Source organism: Haliotis cracherodii, unplaced genomic scaffold (genome assembly GCF_022045235.1).
Source record: "Haliotis cracherodii isolate W230 unplaced genomic scaffold, xgHalCrac1.p SCAF_2, whole genome shotgun sequence".
Classification (NCBI taxonomy): domain Eukaryota; kingdom Metazoa; phylum Mollusca; class Gastropoda; order Lepetellida; family Haliotidae; genus Haliotis; species Haliotis cracherodii.
The window spans coordinates 10,842,652-10,860,013 of NW_027266275.1; the positions used below are offsets into that span (position 1 = coordinate 10,842,652).

Here is a 17,362-nt window from a genome sequence, read left to right on the forward strand (position 1 = left end):
GTTTATAATGAAATAGTGTTGATGGCAGGTGTTCAGTGGGGGGAAAGCATGTATACACTAAGATATGGTAAGCATGCGATCTCATTTCAATATTTGTGTTAGGATTTCACTCGGAAAGTGCTTGATGTCTATCTGTGATATAAGAGATTAGTCCAACATGACAATGGATTTCATTACTGGAATCTTCTCCGATGATAGAACCACTTAACATTGGATCGCCACCAGATATGTTCTTGTGTGATCTGTGAATAGCTGTTTATATGCTTAAAAGTCAGTACCTGCGCATGGCAGTATCTTGTCTTCCAGTTACCTATGACGTTTCAGATATGTGTGACAAGAAACTACACGCTCGAATAGTGCATTGATGCAAAACGCTTTCATGCATTTGGTGGTCATGTAGCTGATGTGTGTTATTGTCCATCCTGTTCTGTATAATCACCAACATCTTCCCGAGGCAAGAGAGTTAACTGACTTTAAAAGTCCAGTTTCCACCCTTGGCGACGTAGGCAGGAATTATTGAGCTCGATCGTAGCGCCACCAGTGGCTATTACCAGTAATGTCCCTTTTAAGCCTTTCCTATGGACCAATCAAATTCCACCTCTCGTATCACTAGCGTTTGCTTCACACAAAATGGTGGCGCCGCTCTGATCGATAATCAAGATCTATATTGTGATAAAACGAGTGTTACATCGCGAGATGCTTCAAATGAAGTAAGCACCTTGAAAAACATGAAAAGATTTGGAAAATATCTGCTGACAACGACTTGGCAGTGCACATGCTTTGCAAATCCTGCGCGACTGAAATCTGCACGACTGTTCACGAACCGGATTTCGATTTCGGTGCGTGATTTTGACTGGACTATGAATAGACTCGTTAGTCAAGCCAAAATGTATCTCCATAGTTCGGCAAGGGAGGAAACTGGACTTATATAGTCAGTTAACTCCCTTGCCTCGGGAAGATGAAGCACCAATGGAGAAGACGTGGAAGTGAAACATTCCTCATGACACTAGCCGATCTTGGTTGTCCCACTGCAGACAGTAGCTTTGTAAAAGTAGTGTAAACCACAGACAAGCAACACGTGTGAGAGAGTTGGGTTAAACGGCGCCTGGATCAAACAGTATTTCAGTTCTATATTTGTTTGTTGTTGAACGCCACACTCAGCAATATCCTAGCTATACGACGGCGGTCTGTAACTAATCGAGTCTGGACCAGACAATCCAGAGATTGACATCATGAGCATCGATCCACGCAATTAAGATACGATGACATGCTTCAACCAAGCCAGTGAAGCTGACAACCCGATCCCGTTAGGCGCCTCTTACGACAAGCATAGTCGACTTTTAAGGCAAGCATGGGCTGATGAAGAGCAATTTCAGGTATACCTCAGGGTGACATTTGGATGTCGTAGCATAGACCGTTGACGTGAGCAACTTTGGCGAAACCCATTGGCATGCCCATATTTCTCACATACCAGATCAAAATCAGTGGAATCTGGGAATCAATTCATCGGATCCTGGTACGGTTAAGAGACGCAACTCTGCACGGTGAATACGGCGTTGCCTTCTTGGGGTTCCATAGGCGTGGCTTTGCCACATTATTGTCCAAGACTGGCTCAGGTTGAGTCTACATCACAAACACTCTCCTAAGAGGAGATGCTATTTCATTTAAATGAAGCTACCTAGTTCATTGGAACTCCTTAGTGGGAGATACTATTTTGTTTACATTTATGCACCTAGTTCATTGGAACATCTTTCATTATTTCGACACTTTTTCGTTAAACGTGAAGGAATGTGCACTCCAAAAAATCGCTGTAGAGTGGTGACTAATTTTTGTTCAGTGTATTGTAGGGGCGGCCGGATAGCCAAGTGGTTTTCAAGCGTTCGGTTGTCACGCCGAAGACCCGGGTTCGTTTTACGACATTGGTACAATATGTGAAGCCCATTTCTGGTGTCACCCGACGTGATATTGCTGGAATATTGCTAAAAGCGGTGTTAAACCATATTCACTCACTCTCATTGATTGGAAAGTTTAGTATTGTTTTATAATCTCAGATGTTTAGCATAATGAGTTGTAGATAATTTTTTATTCCATTGTTCTTTTTATTTCCTGCAGGTAAATTCCGACGTAAAACCATACTGACCCACTCAGTGTACTGTAATGAAGGGTTGAATTCATATCTCACATGTTTACAGGTCAGGGTGTGGACATACAAAGCCGCTGAGTAAGGGATTCATTGGCCTGCATGTTGTCAATCGTAGTTCATACATGTACGACCCGTGAAGACTCCGGGGTAGAATAGGTCTTCAGCAACCCATACTTGTCGTAAAAGGTGACTATGCTTGTTGAAAAGGGGACCAACGGGATCGGGTGGCTAGGCTCGCTGACTTGGTTGATGCATGTGATCGATCCCAATTGCGTGGATCGATGCTCATGATATTAATCACAGGATTGTCTGGTCCAGACTCGATTATTTACAGACCGCCGTCATATAGCTGGAATATTGCTGAGTGCGGCGTTTAAACAACAAACCAACCAACCAACCAAATCATACATGTACATGCATTCTGCCGTTGTTTACTTTTGTGGGCAAGTCTTGTATCGGTAACAGATGCCAATAATAAATATTCATGGCCACGAGTTCACTGGTGTCAAATGTCATTTCCGTTTTAACGTTTGGATGGGAAAGAATTAGGTATAATGTTACCATCACTCTAATGAATAATAAAATATGCCATGTTTTGACATTCGTTTCTTGGCAAATGTGTCTGATTAGATATTGTCCTAACTATATAACTAATTGTTTGGTCTAAAGGATATACAGTATTTTCATTGGCGTATACGATAAAGGTTGCACTGGTTAACCGTCTATTAGTCTTGCAGAAACAATTACCGCTGGCCTGGCGTATACCACGTGCGCTATCAGTTTAAGTTCAGACTTGGTCAACGCACCCAGAGGGTTAAAGAGTGAGTAAGTGAGTTGGTTTTAACGCCGCTTTTAACATTATTCCAGTTATGTCACGGCGTGTCAGCTTAATGTGGGAGGAAGGCACGAAGTGATGCAGGTCTCAGACGTTTACCACTTCGGTGAAAATCACGAGCACGGGTTTGGTGCTGACAAACCTAGAAACATCGGGGTGAACCGGGATTCGAACCCACAATCATAGGTTTCTACACAGCGAATCGCGGCGCCTTAGACGACTGGGCCACCAGTGCCCCCTAAAGGGTTAATGAAGGGATAAACATGATACATCTCCCACTGATTTACATCCTTGACGGCTGAGTGCAGCGTTAAACAACAAACATACAAAACAAACAAACACCCTTAATCTCATCTACACTACCAATGGGTAGTTGGCGGATTGCATGAAGTGTCCTCAGTTTACTAATTCAAGATATGGGTAGACCAAGGGATGTTGTTGTTGTTTTTTGTTTGTTGTTTAACACAGCGCTCTCCAATAATCCAGCTCTATGACGGCGGTTCGCAGATAATTGAGTGTAGATCTGACAATCAAGTGATTGAAATAATGAGCATCGATCCGCACATTTGGGATGTGATGACATGCAATCAACCAAGCCAGCGACCCTGAACACCCGATCCACTGAGTCTCCTCTTACAATAAACATAGGTTACTGAGGACCTGTATTTTCCCCCGGAATCCCCACGGGTCGACGGTTCTATTGAATGTCAAGCCATCCATAGTGATCTTCAGGCCGAACGTGTCCAAGTACCCACGTCGTAGTTAAAAACCGGGTAAATATTGAGATCCGCTGGGATCTATGGGTGACCTTGCTGGCTGCGTGTCATCATACTCCAACGATATGGAATGTTGCTAATGCTATCAACAACTGGTTTGTCTGGACGAGACTAGGTTATTTAAAGACCGATATGCTATGGGTAGATTTTTGTTAATATAAAAAACAAAGTTCTCCTTTGAAACCGGACACAATAAGCATTACCATTTGGTTATTATCTGGTATGATGTAAATTCAAACTCGAAGTTGATATACATAAGTGTAACTATCTTGGACGTGACGTTTAACTCCATTTCACCTCACCTCGCTTAATAAAATCAAGAAACAAACATTTCCTGTCGATTTATATGTTTTCGAAAACCTGCATCGCTTCAACGTTCTGCATAGTTCTAAACTCCACTGACTGTATACTTGAAATATAAAAATTATAATTACCATATTGAGGCTGTGGATGTCCATGGAGGTCATTTTGTAAGACAGATATGAAACGACTTTTCATCGTAGCAGGAACCTCGATGGTGGGTTATAATACCGATCATATCCGACAGGGCAGGGCGGGTTGCGCAGAGGTATAGTGAGTGAGTGAGTTTGGGTTTACGCCGCTTCTAGCAATATTCCAGCAATATCACGGCGGGGGACACCAGAAATGGGCTTCACACATTGTACCCATGTCGAGCTTCGAACCCAGGTCTTCGGCGTGACGAGCGAACGCTTTAACCAATAGGCTACCCGACCGCCCCTACACAGAGGTATAAGCTGCCACAACTCGATGTGAGGTGCGGCCTTTGGTCATGCCAAGATCAACTGACCGATGCTTCAAACTCAAGATTTAGCCAATGTATGATCTTTGGTCTGTCAGTGCTTCCACCAAAGTGGTGGAGGGCGGTGGAGGGCGCTCCTCCCGGGTTAAACTATAGCTGAAATAGTCTTCAAAGCAGACTAAAACCCAACTCACTCACTTACTATGGTTATGAACTAAATTAGGAAAAATCAACTCTCAAAAGTCAACAAAAACTCTCAATATGATTTAGTATTTATTTTCTTACAAACTAGTAATGGTAAGGCTCTTTTGTTACATGGAATTTTCATCGAAGACACGGGTTGCTTGGTAATACGATGAAGATATGTTGAATACACAATAGTTATGTGGAAGTAGACACTCTTTGATTCGTCTATGGTCATCTTCCATAACATATTGTATGTAAGACGTCAGAACTATCTGTGTCATGAGGGCTAAACGTGTTCTCACATCACACGGTATTATTCATTTGACGAAAATAAATACTTCTTAATATAACCAGAGCATCTCAGGTTACGCAGCAAGCATTACATGCAAATATGTGTAAGTGTCAATGGCGGGAACTCACCGTAACGATATTAAAATCATCAGGTACGACATTAAGTCAAAGGAAGACGATATTATCGATTAACAGGCACGAGATTGAAGAGGGCGATATTAAGGGCCAATAGCGACTAGATATAAGTCAGATGAGGGCGATATTAAGACCAACAGGTATGAGATAAAGAGAAAAGAGGGCGATATTAAGGGCCAACAGGTATGAGGATAATATTAAAGACTAATGGGGACGAATTAATAGACTGACGGGAAACGTTCAAAGACAATGGGGACATGTTCAAAGATTAAATACGACGGTACTCAAAATGCATAGGGACATGTTTGAAAACGAAACTCAACGAGAACCTACGATCTATACTCTTCCCCATGAAAATGCTTCTCGGAATTACAATTACTCTTGCCTTTTATAACCAAGAACGTAAATATAACCTTTCGTATCTGCAAGTTAATAAAAGGTAGACAACTGTGTGTTGCGGTGGTGATGACGATGAAGCAGGTGAACACCAGACACAAAGAGTGAAGCAAGAGTAAAACGTATAAACTGATTCTGAAACATGCATGGGTCATATAATATAATACTCCATATAAACGTACAACTGAGATCTACAAATAGCAACCATACTAACACTGATACATTGCCCTGTACACTTACACGATACACTTAATACTGCATGGTGCATAAATACAGTAAACTATGGTTATAACGAACACGCTTATAACGAACTAACGGATATAACGAACTAACTTTTTAGTCCCGACTATATGCAGTAGTTATACTGTATATATGCTTATAACGAATTACGGTTATAACGAACTAAAATTAGTAGTCCATTTGAGGTCGTTATAACCGTAGTTTACTGTACATTGTTTTGGCGTAGATATACATATTTTTGTACAGTAAAAACGTGGTTACAAAAGTAATACAAAGTAAAATCTACTAACATTGGACATTATATCTATCCTGCAAAGTGGAAAATATAACAAAAGAAAACTTAATGCTCTTTTGGTAATTGCTAGTAATTTGAGGCTGAGCTCTCTCGATGCTATGTAACATTAAAAATAATAATTTTCCAACAAGTACATGAAACAATCTAATACAATTTAATATCAATAAGCAATATACCCGGAGAAGACAAGCCACAGTGAAACAGTAAAAGGAAATTTAATTAAAATTACCCTTGATAGTTATAAAATGTGAAACCGTAACTGGAAATATAATTACAATTACCCGTGGTAGTTATAAAATTAAAACAAACCATCACGTAGGAACCGGCTGATCAAAGAAATTCCAAAAGTCGTCGTCCTTTTGAAACTTTTCTGGCATGGGTGCCGGTGCCGGTGCCGGGGGTGGGGTTATGGGAGGGGTCTTAAACTCTATTATTTCTAAGGGCGTGGCAGGCTTCTCAACAGCTGATTCCGGTTTCGTTTTATTTTTAGGCTTTGGTTTAGGTTTTAGTTTTTGTGCTGCAGGTTTAACAGGAACGGGTCGCGTGGCACTCCGATCCCAGTTTACAGCTGCCTTGGGTAAACTGGTTAAATACTCATCCCACTGTTTTCCCATGCGCTGTCGCAATACATTGTGTTCTGCCCAAGTACCTGAAAAGATAGACGTTCAGATGTTGGTATGTACATAACATTATTGTATTTATAGTCTAAAGACAAAAATACCAATATATTTTAGTCACATATATTTTATGATAAATATAACTGCAAAATAATGCACTTGTAAGATTACAATATCATGTTTACATGAGAAAAATCGATTAATAGATTTTGCTTCTGTATACGGGATTGTAAGGGCTTCGTTGATTCGATGTGGGTCAAATTGAAATGTATGACGAGCTGAAAAGGATTTAAATTATCACGGGCTCGTTGCTAGGCAAACCTGAATAAAAGATCAATCATATGTTTGTTTGTTTGTTGTTTAATGTCGCACTCAGAATATTCCAGCTATATGACGTCGGTCTGTAAATAATCGAGTCTGGACCAGACAGTTCAGTGATTGACATCATGGACATCAGCGAGTATGACCGCCCGATCCCGTTAATCGCCTCTTACGACAAGCATGGGTTGCTGAAAACCGTATTCTGACGTGGATCTTCGCGGGTACTATCATGTCTATATAATGTCACAGTATCAATATTCCCTACCTGGTGCCATTAGTTGTGCAGTTATATGTGAGAAGAAAAAGCAATCGTGTTCAAGCAAAAGCGCATATCTTAATAAAAAATGTTCTTCCTCTGACTGAAAAACAGCGTAAATACAAGTCATTAATAATGAAGTATATCTGAAATAGATATGGTTAACTAAACCTTAAGAAGTAAACGTTAACGAAGTTATTCTTTCACTGAATTGAAGATGAAACGAAGTGACATGTCTGTTTACCCTTATACAGATTATTCCTTCTTCCCCCCTTCCAAAGCTTTGCGATCCCACTCCTTCTTCATTCTCTCCCTCAGCACGTTGTGTTCAGCCCACTTGCCTAGAACAGACCAAAAACACGTGCAGCACGAGCACACCAATAAGCGAGGGGAAAACGTGCATAGCAAAAGGCGGAACACAACGTCAGATCGTTTAAGGTGAGGTGAGGTGAAATTGGGTTTAACGTCGCGTCCAAGATTATTGCACTTATATAGCGACGTGCATGCACGTGTGTGTGTGTGTGTGTCTGTGTGTGCTTGTACTAGACCGGACTGATGCCGATTTATAGTGCTAGCCCACTGAGATACCATGCCGCAGTTTAACATGAATACTCCACTCATACACAGTATACTGACTCCGAGCAGACCAGTCCTTGTTTTAGCCCCTTAATGCCGAGCGCCAGACAGGGTAACAACAAGTACCATCTTTTAACGTCTTTTGGAGAACCCCGGACCTTCCGCTCTCCGGGTGGACGCTCTACCACTAGACCACGGAGGCGGTCAGATCGTTTAAGATGTACCAGGAACCTCATATAATGGAAGCGTTGCGGAAAGACAGTTTAGAAGCATTAAATGATTTGCAAACGATGCACCAAGGCAAGAATTCCGATCGAACCTCTTTTCAAAAATACGTGACTCTCAATTTCTTATTAAATACCAATTTTTCTTGCATTTAATACAATGACTTCAAAATAAGTCATTGCGAATTCATTCATATTTTTTGGTGAAAAAGTGGTTGGGGTTGAAGTCTTGCGATGATGACACTGATTTTCTGATACATGATACAGTTAGTGATGGATTAGAAAAAGAGGTGGTTGTGAAATCTGGAATTCGATGGAAAGTAGTCAGTGTAGCTAAAGTAAGAAACTTTATGCAGAAAGCTAAAGAGCCTGAACATAAGAACTATTATCATTTTCAAAATTGTATAATTACATCCATAAGAAGTTTCAATATGGCAAGGTCGCCTAGTCTCATGTGATACCGAAGTTCCGACTTTACAGCCCTATATGTGCATGTGACAAATGGAGGATGTTTGTTTGTTTGACGCCGCACTCAGCAATATCCAAGCTACGTATATAACGGCAGCCTGTAAATAATTGAGTCTGCACCAGACAATCCAGTGATTGGCATCATGAGCATCGATCCACGCAATTGGGATACAGTGACATGCATCAACCAAGTCAGTGAGCCTGACCACCCGATCCCGTTAGTCGCCTCTTACGACAAGCATGGTTTTCTGTAGACTGGTCTTCACTGGTCACTGGTAAATGTAGATCAGAACAAACTTTAACACAATTTTCTATTTTCAGTTAGATACTAATTGATGACAAGTGCTTAACGTTAAATATACAGCCAGTTGTATATATATGTATATATTTTTTCTATGCTAAAATAGGGCCACGTGACCCACAGCAACATAACTCTGTACTTTTGCCTGGACAGTTCTAAGTCACATCTGGATACAATATACCATAGAACATCAGAGAATACAATAATTTTCTTTTTTTATAAATTCGTTTGTAAACGACATTGCATTGATGTTTGCATAGTGTTTTAGTGTATTATTGGTTTCAATCCCCCGAATAATTCCGATACCTTGGAACGTCGGAAGTATACTCACTGAGTTCGTCCCTTTGATATCGGTATTCCTCTGGATCTTGGTATCGCTCAGCGAAAATTTTATCATTGTACACAGTTTTCGTGGTACTTATTTTATGCCCGGAAGTGTAACCAGGGAAGACGTTTTGTCGGGTGGCATTGCTGAGAAGATCATACTCGGGGTTGTCATTCTTCTTGAACACTCCCGCTTGTACAGGACGCCGATTCTGAACAGGAGCCTCCAGCTTCTCTTGTCGAGCTATGCTGTCCGCCACAGTGATTTCGTCTGAGAAGAGGGCATCGCATACCTTACTGCCGTACTTGTGCCTGATATTGGCAGGAATCGCTATGACACTGCGGGGAGCTGATGGGCCTGCAGTGGTCTGCTCCTCAAGGTCGTTCGTGATGTTGGTCGTTGGCTGAGATTTCTTTTTGCTGAAATTGCCGTTCTGATTTACGTCATGGCCTTGCCGGGGAGTGAATTCCATCCCTGGATACAGAATGTCCCCCATTTGGCTATAAGAATGCACTTTAGGTTTTCGGCCATATTTGTCCCGATTGTAACTTCCGGCAGCAGTGAGACCTCCCACATTCATGTCTTTGGCGTGCTCTATATCCTTCTGCGTGAACCACTGGTGCGCCTTGTCCATTTGACCATTTTTGGAACCTGACGTCATGGAACCTATGCCTGTAGTTCGGGGGTCAGGGCTAAACGCCAGGGCCTTGTCTTCAGCAGACTTCAGGTCATTCTGACTCTTCCGGACGACCTCTTTCTGGTGTTCAAAGTCAGCACGCTTGTGGCGAAGGATATCGTTATCTGGATGGGAAACATAGAACAACCTGGAGGTGATACCCAGATATGTACCCCTCGGTACAGGCGAAGATACGAACACGTGTTAAGCTTGGGTAGATTATAAAGGACGTTTTCGAGATTGAAAGATAGTCTTGTGAAAGCATTATAGGTAAGTGGTGATCGTCGATATACGGCTCAGTTATTCACACGACAGCATGCAATACAATCAGATAACACACTGACCTTGCTGGTGCTTCAAGGTCATGGGTCAGCACTAGTCATACATGGTCATACATAGTCTTGTTATATTACTGCTTCGGTATGATATTTAAGGCTTTAAAAGCATCGTATTGTAGAAGTAGAACGAATGTGAATGGAAGCATATGGCTGCAGATGAGTGAAATGGGTTTAAAGTCGCGTTCGAGATAATTTCACTTAAAAAGCGCATGCGTGCACGTGTTTGTGGTTGATTGTACTTGTCCGGACTTAAGAACAGTTTTATAGTGCTGGATACTATGCCCGAGTCTAACATGGATACCCCACTCAAACCCAATGTACTGACTCCGAGCCTACCAGTCCTTGTTTTAGCACCTTACTGTCGAGCGGCAGGCAGTATAACAAGCACCATATCTGGACGTCTTTTGATATGACGCGGCCAGGAGATCGAACCCCGGACCTTCCTTCTCCGGGCAGGTGCGCTTTCTATTACACCACGGAGGTAACCTGGTCGTATCGTTTTACGGAATATAGCATATATGATAAGTGTTGATTACAAATAGTATTGGTTCATGGCCATTATTTAGTTTTTCGACACTAAGTTGGTTCATATTGAAGATGACATTATTATCTTAGCAGCGTCGTCACCCTTCGCATTATAACATAATATACATGGACATATGTGTACAGCCAAACAGTTTCTGCGTACACTCCATCTAATTAAAATCTATCTCAGTTCTGAATAAAGATCTGAGGACATCCCATTTCGGGTCACATTAGAACGACTTTTCGCGAACTTTAAACCAATGAAATGACTAACAAGAACTCGGCATTAGCCAATCAGAAAGCAGTTTTCTCGAGCTTTACGGCGCTTGTATTCGAACCGGCGACTTCCATTCCGGACAACGCTTTGAAAAATATTGTTTAAAAATTTCAAAACTGACCAAAACAAATTCTGAAATGTCTAATAGTTGGTTGATATCGTATGGCAGCACTTCCAACGGGCTATGGAAAGTCTCTTCCGTTTCGAATCTGTGTCCCATTGAAGCGAGAGATAGACAAGCCAGTAACCGTTGTTCGGAAAACCCCGTGTACATTTTTTCGAGGTTGCATGACAAGAAAGCACATTCCGAATGTCACTTTCCCGATCTGGTAAGCGACGCTCCGATTGGTCGAATGAAAGGTCGTTCTGACGTGATCCTTTATGGGATGTCCTCAGATCTTTGTCTAGCGGTAGCAAGAACCAAGATCTGATTTTTAATGAGATTGTGTGTACACTATGGGTATTATGAAGAATCAGACAGCCCTACCCTGACGGACGCTGACGTATGGAGTGACGGCTTCAGCCACCTGTTGATGCTGTTCCTCCCCATCCTTCATCTCAAGGGACGTTCCAAACAGCGAGTTCTTGGGCATGGCCTGTGTCCGGCGGGGCTTATACGCAGCGTTGACATCGGAGGGCTGTTGTGCGGCCACTGCGGCCATTTTGTCGATTTAACACGCCCACAGCGTTTGTGTCCCTGGAAAGGAACAAATGCTTTAATATCGACACCATTGTGTACACATGTAATCATACATGCCAAATTGGAGTGTCGTGACTAAATAACTGTGAAAAACATATAAGACAGGACATGATTTTGATTTTCTATGTAAATTCCCACAACAATTCATTTAGTATCTCGATATTAGGACTTAAACAGACATACGTTTTCTAAGAATGTAGGACCTTGTCAGTATAGAAAAGCGACCATATACCTCATACAACCATTGGTAAATCATAACCGGGCAAATAGCGTGGGGAAACGACTGTTTCGACGACAAAGGAATCTTTACTCTGCATTGCGAGCTGAGCGGTTATTGATTAGCTCTGATTGATGATCTATTGATTGCTGGAATAGCAACATGCCGAAAATCGAACAACGTTCAGTTTGATTATTTGTATACAGTGTATATCAAACGTCTGGACGTTTCTTGTTTTTATTTCATTTTAAGCAGCTATGAGTGATGGTTTATATTTAACGATTCATTAGATGAAATTGTCGCCGCTATTGTACTTAATTATATTATCATAAATAATATTGCTTTAACTGGAATAACCAGAAATAGTATGTTGTTGTTAATTTCGAATTTATTATTGATATGAGATTTTCAACTGATAAAATCATGACTGAGCAGAATAAACATTGTTTTAGATGTAAATATACATGGCTACAATTTGCACATTCGGGTAACACGTAATATACTTAATTGAAATAAAAGAAACATGGCATTTGTATCCTCCGGTTTAAACCTACCTTGATGACCCGTGAAGATCCGGGGTAGAATAGGTCTTCAGAAACCCATGCTTGCCGTAAAATGCGACAATGCTTATCCTATATAAGGGGCGACTAACAGGATCGGGTGGTCAGACTCGCTGACTTGGTTGATGAATGTCACCGTATCCCGATTGCGTGGATCGATGCTCATGATGTCAATCACTGGATTGTCTGGTCCAGACTCCATTATTAACAGACTGCCGTCATATAGCTGGAATATTGTTGAGTGCGGCAGCCTACCTTGATAATCCAACCAATATTCAAAGAATTCCAATAATCTCCTCATTTGGCATTTCATTTCTCGCATATTTACATAGGCTACGGATGTGAGACGTTTGTGTATATTTTTTCAAATTAGTTAATTATGTCCAGGGTATAATGTCTGACACCATCATTTTGTGAAAAAGCCAAAATTTAAGTGACGCAGGCCGTAGACCTTTACCACTTATATCCATCGGCATGAGAATGGTGCTGATAAACCAAAAATCATAACTAGAGAGAATCTTGGATTCGAACCCACAACCAACAGATCCGGTTACGTACGCGATTGATTTAGAGTTTATTTATGATTGCACAGAAAAAAATGGTTTACAATTTCATCGAGTCATAAGGATAAGCTGAGAGTCAATTATATCTAAAGCCAATTCTGTTCGCAATGCAGAACATGTGTTGTGAGACGAGCAGGGTTGTTTATATATCCCGTTGTGTTAAACTAGACACAACAATACGAGGCTAGACGAAGCGATTCAACTTGTCTACATTAGCTTAAACTTTATTATGTGTATCATTGAGTGCGGTTATAACACACACAAACAAATCTTTCCATAGGACGCTCGTAAGAGTGAAAGAGAAAGTGACATGAACTTTTCAAAGTTTCAAATGGTTGTCACCTACCGTAAGAAGTGGGCCGGTCAGTATCCATGCACGCTATCGAGGATCTAGGACAGTATTGATGACGTAGTACACCAGCGCAATTCCTGTGACGTAGTTCACAGTTATATGTCTAGTGTGTGCATGCAAGGTGAGGGTAGTTCAATGTTTGTGTGTTTTATGCAACGTGCCAAGATAATTATTATTATGTTGTACCATGTCGAAAACAAGGATTATAAATGCATATCAGAAGTTTAATAGAGATATGGAACTCATAAACAAACAGCATTGCATCATCAACAATTAAACGACCCATCATTTGTTCTCAACAGTTCTAAGGCTAAGCGCGACCGAGGGCATCCGCCTTGCATTATTACAGTCTTATATATACTCTTGTCAGACTACGTGTATTCACCAAGAGCCCGATGTCAGAGTTAATTGATATGACTCAGATCGTGTCATACAAGATCTTTCTGCTTAGTCATGGTACTGGCACATTTATTTTTGCTGCATATTTCATAACAGCAAGTTACATAACAGATTAAATAGGATACCCATGAAAATGGTACTCCTGGGTGAATTCTGTTAAAGAAATAACCAACGTGTCAGTACTATCCTTTAATTTTGTTTGTTTGTTGTTTAACGTCGCACTCAGCAATATTCCGGCTATATGATGGCAGTCTGTAAATAATCGAGTCTGAACTGACACTGATGGGACCGTGTATCTTGGAGCTGCTATTTGTTGTGTTACAAGCCCTTGTGTATATGGGGGTGGTCGGGTAGCCTAGTGGTTAAAGCGTTCGCTCTTCACGCCGAAGACTCGGGTTCGATTCCCATCATGGGTACATTGTGTGAAGCCCCTTTCTGGCGTCCCCCGTCGTGATATTGGTGGAATATTGCTAAAAGCGGCGTGAAACTATACTCACTCTCTCACCTTGTATATATGATGAGCATGATAAACATGCTAAATGGGTCATTGTCATATAGGGTAGGCCACAACTGAAATAGCTGTATCATTATATCATAAATAGTATACTATAAATTACTAGGTATCTATATCTGGATTATTTCTGATATAGGAGGCATCAAGATGTGCTAGAATGGAATCTGTGCTAAGATGAATTGATGTCTGAAACTGATATATGTATCTATTCAGGTTTCAATTCCATGATGGCAAGCCGACAGCTACTTCGCAGACTGGTTCCTATGGTTACAAGCAGTGTGAGATGTCACCACTGTCTCCGCCTCCCACAGCCTATGCTGTCATGCCAGTCACATGTCACCAAGATGACAACGCCCCCGGTCAGGTCACTTGCGGCAAGTGCCAAGTTTGAGTGTATTAACATACAGGATGAGGACGACTTCCAGCAGAGAGTCCTTGACAGCAAAACACCAGTGGTCATTGACTTCCATGCAACGTGAGACAAATTTACGATAACACTGACCCATACCATGTTTTTTAAATTTTTTCTTTACACATGTTTAATTACGAATTAGCTTGCATCAGTCCAAATAAATTTGAGGTTCTCAATATTTGGCATAAAATTGTTTGGATCACTATGCTACTTTACTCAATCATACTGTAAATCTGGAAATTAATGCGTCCCAAATTAATACGACAGGCTAACCCCTAGCCAAATATGACTCAATATCAATGCGACTGCCCCTATCCAATCCCCAGTTGAATGATACATATCCTTACCTTAATTCAATCAAACAGTAAATAGCACCGCTTATTAGCACTGAGTAGAGCTCTTCCGTAAAAACAATAAACAGTGTTCTTCTAAAAGCACCACACTGTTTATGTTTACTCTGCATTAAGAAAGTACAAAGGCAATAGCAGTTCACTGATTGGTATGCAGAGGTGTCAACAAGCTTGACACGAGTGGGTAGAACACACTGGATGCCCATTGTGTAATTCCTATTCTTTGAATGACTTTCTTATATACTTATTAAAACTGCTGCTCAATAAACCGTGTTTGTGTTTATATTCAAGTTGGTATTTCCGTTGTCCAAAGAGTGCAGTGAGGCTGTCTGATTGTTGATTATCATTTTGGAGACATAAATGCAAAGTTAATTAATGTGAGCAAAGACCACTCGCATTTTTCGCATTTAATTCACGCTTGCATTAGTTTCAAGATTTACAGTATATAATTTGTGACTGTTATCCTCACTTATCATGCTAACATTCCAGGTGGTGTGGGCCTTGCAAGCTCCTGGCGCCGAGGTTAGAGTCTATCATTGCTGGTAAAGCAGGCAAAGTGATTCTAGCAAAGGTTGATATAGATGACAATGCTGATCTAGCTATGAGGTTTGGGGTAGGTATAGATATGCCAGGTCAGAGCCTACATACACTTCATTCAGTATGTCAAAGGTATTAGGGTTGTGTCATGTCTAATAAATAAGCCTTTATGATATGTAGGTAAGAATTAGGACTAAGAAAGTACTGTTACTGTAGTTGCCTTGTAGGTAAAACCAGCAGCAGCAAATATTGGAGCTGTCTTTGATAAATGTGTGCTACTTAGGCTTCTAATTGATTGGGGGGCGGTCAGGTAGCCTAGTGGTTAAAGCGTTCCCTCGTCATGCCGAAGACCAAGGTTCTATTCCCAACATGGGTACAATGTGTGAAGCCAAAGTCTGGTGACCCCTGTCGTGATATTGCTGGAATATTGCTAAAAGCGGCGTAAAACCATACTCACTCACTCGCTCTCATTGATTGGAAAGTTTAGTATTGTTATACATCTCAGATGTTTAGCATAATGAGTTGTTTCATACGTGTGTAGATAATTTTTTTTATTCCATTGTTCTTTTTATTTCCTGCAGGTAAATTCCGTGCCAACAGTTGTGGGCATCAGAAATGGTCAGCCACTTGGGAAGTTTATTGGATTACAAGAGGATGACATTATTGACACTTTTGTTGAGAAACTAATCAACTGATGATTGATCTGATGTTTTAAGTATTTTATATTCACATCAAATTTGCAATAAAAAACTTTCAAGAAATAACTGTCAAATTTAAACACTGAATATCCATGTTTGAAGAATTATTAGTGACATGGTCAAACAAATCTTAAGATGAACTGGTGTGTGGACATGTTGGTTAAGGTAAAGTTGCATAATCACTTAGATTACTGCCCTACAGGCTGAGGGATGTGTATCTAAACAACTCATTTGGTTGGTGTGAGCGATGCACTATCAATTTCAAGACGTTTATTCTAGTCCATTAGCAGTTGATCGGGACATGGGAATCTCAAGTTTTGGAGTATAATAAATTGTATGCAGATTTTACAGAACTTCAGATTCCTATGACAAGGCATATGTTGGTGTTGAGTATCTGTGATGCAATAAGGACAACCTTCTTCACCAGCATTCAGCTTGTTGTTCTCGGGAACTGTCCTTATGTTTTACTGGAAGAGGATGCTGAACACAAGAAAGGTCTCGTGTTTGTTAATGGCATTAAGATAAATTGTCTTAAAACTCAAGCGAAAGGCATGATTATCAGAAAAACAAAGAATGTGTTGTGTTTCCATGGCTTATGATATCTATGGTCCAAACTGCTTGTACATAATAAACTGATTCTCTTAACTGTGTTGTTCAATACCACATTTAGCAATGGTCCACCTATGTGACAGCGACCTGTATTTATCGAGTCTGGCCCAGGCTATACCATGATGGATAATGGGAGCAGCAATCAATGCTCTCACAAGAAACCAGGTCACCATAAATGGCCAAGCATTCCATTAAGACCCTCATGGAAAGCATGGAGCTAATCTTACCCATAACGTCTCGTACTACAGATAATTTGACCTTATTTGATTTGATTGCACACAGTTCACATGGTTTCACGGTCTTGTCTGTGATGAAAGAGAGAGTGAGCTTTTTAGCAATATTTCAGCCATATCACAAGACACCAAATGTCTGGGCTTCAAACATTGTACCCATGTAGGGAATTGAACCCATGCTTTCAGCATGAAAAGCTAACACTTTAACTACACCCCTTAAATGTAAATGGAATGATACTCTCTCATAAAGTGGGAGT

The 17,362-nt window shown here is 40.8% G+C and overlaps 2 protein-coding genes across 2 annotated transcripts; one reads left to right on the forward strand and one right to left on the reverse strand.

Moving 5' to 3' along the window:
• Positions 1–6,623: 6,623 nt before the first annotated feature.
• Positions 6,624–11,623, reverse strand: LOC139468675 (ciliary microtubule inner protein 4-like). The gene is made up of 4 exons (XM_071250801.1): positions 11,449–11,623; positions 9,152–9,946; positions 7,496–7,592; positions 6,624–6,706 (listed from the first exon to the last, which is right to left on the reverse strand). Exons 1-3 carry the CDS (start codon positions 11,621–11,623, stop codon positions 7,507–7,509), a joined length of 1,056 nt encoding a protein of 351 aa, XP_071106902.1. The 3' UTR covers positions 6,624–6,706; positions 7,496–7,506.
• Positions 11,624–13,442: 1,819 nt separating this feature from the next.
• LOC139468674 (thioredoxin, mitochondrial-like) lies at positions 13,443–16,890 on the forward strand. The gene is made up of 4 exons (XM_071250800.1): positions 13,443–13,474; positions 14,480–14,741; positions 15,518–15,641; positions 16,147–16,890. Exons 1-4 carry the CDS (start codon positions 13,453–13,455, stop codon positions 16,258–16,260), a joined length of 522 nt encoding a protein of 173 aa, XP_071106901.1. The 5' UTR covers positions 13,443–13,452; the 3' UTR covers positions 16,261–16,890.
• The last annotated feature ends 472 nt before the right edge of the window (positions 16,891–17,362 follow it).

Bases quoted from the DNA above. Each gene is read 5' to 3' on its own strand.
- LOC139468674 (XM_071250800.1), top strand. From the start codon at position 13,453: ATGTCTAGTGTGTGCATGCAAG. The intron at 13,475-14,479 runs GTGAGGGTAGTT...GTATCTATTCAG, and splicing joins GTCTAGTGTGTGCATGCAAG to GTTTCAATTCCATGATGGCA. The intron at 15,642-16,146 runs GTAGGTATAGAT...TATTTCCTGCAG, and splicing joins ATCTAGCTATGAGGTTTGGG to GTAAATTCCGTGCCAACAGT.
- LOC139468675 (XM_071250801.1), bottom strand. From the start codon at position 11,623: ATGGCCGCAGTGGCCGCACAACAGCCCTCCGATGTCAACGCTGCGTAT. The intron at 9,947-11,448 runs GTAGGGCTGTCT...TTTCCCATCCAG, and splicing joins ATACGTCAGCGTCCGTCAGG to ATAACGATATCCTTCGCCAC. The intron at 7,593-9,151 runs GTGAGTATACTT...GGTCTGTTCTAG, and splicing joins ATATCAAAGGGACGAACTCA to GCAAGTGGGCTGAACACAAC.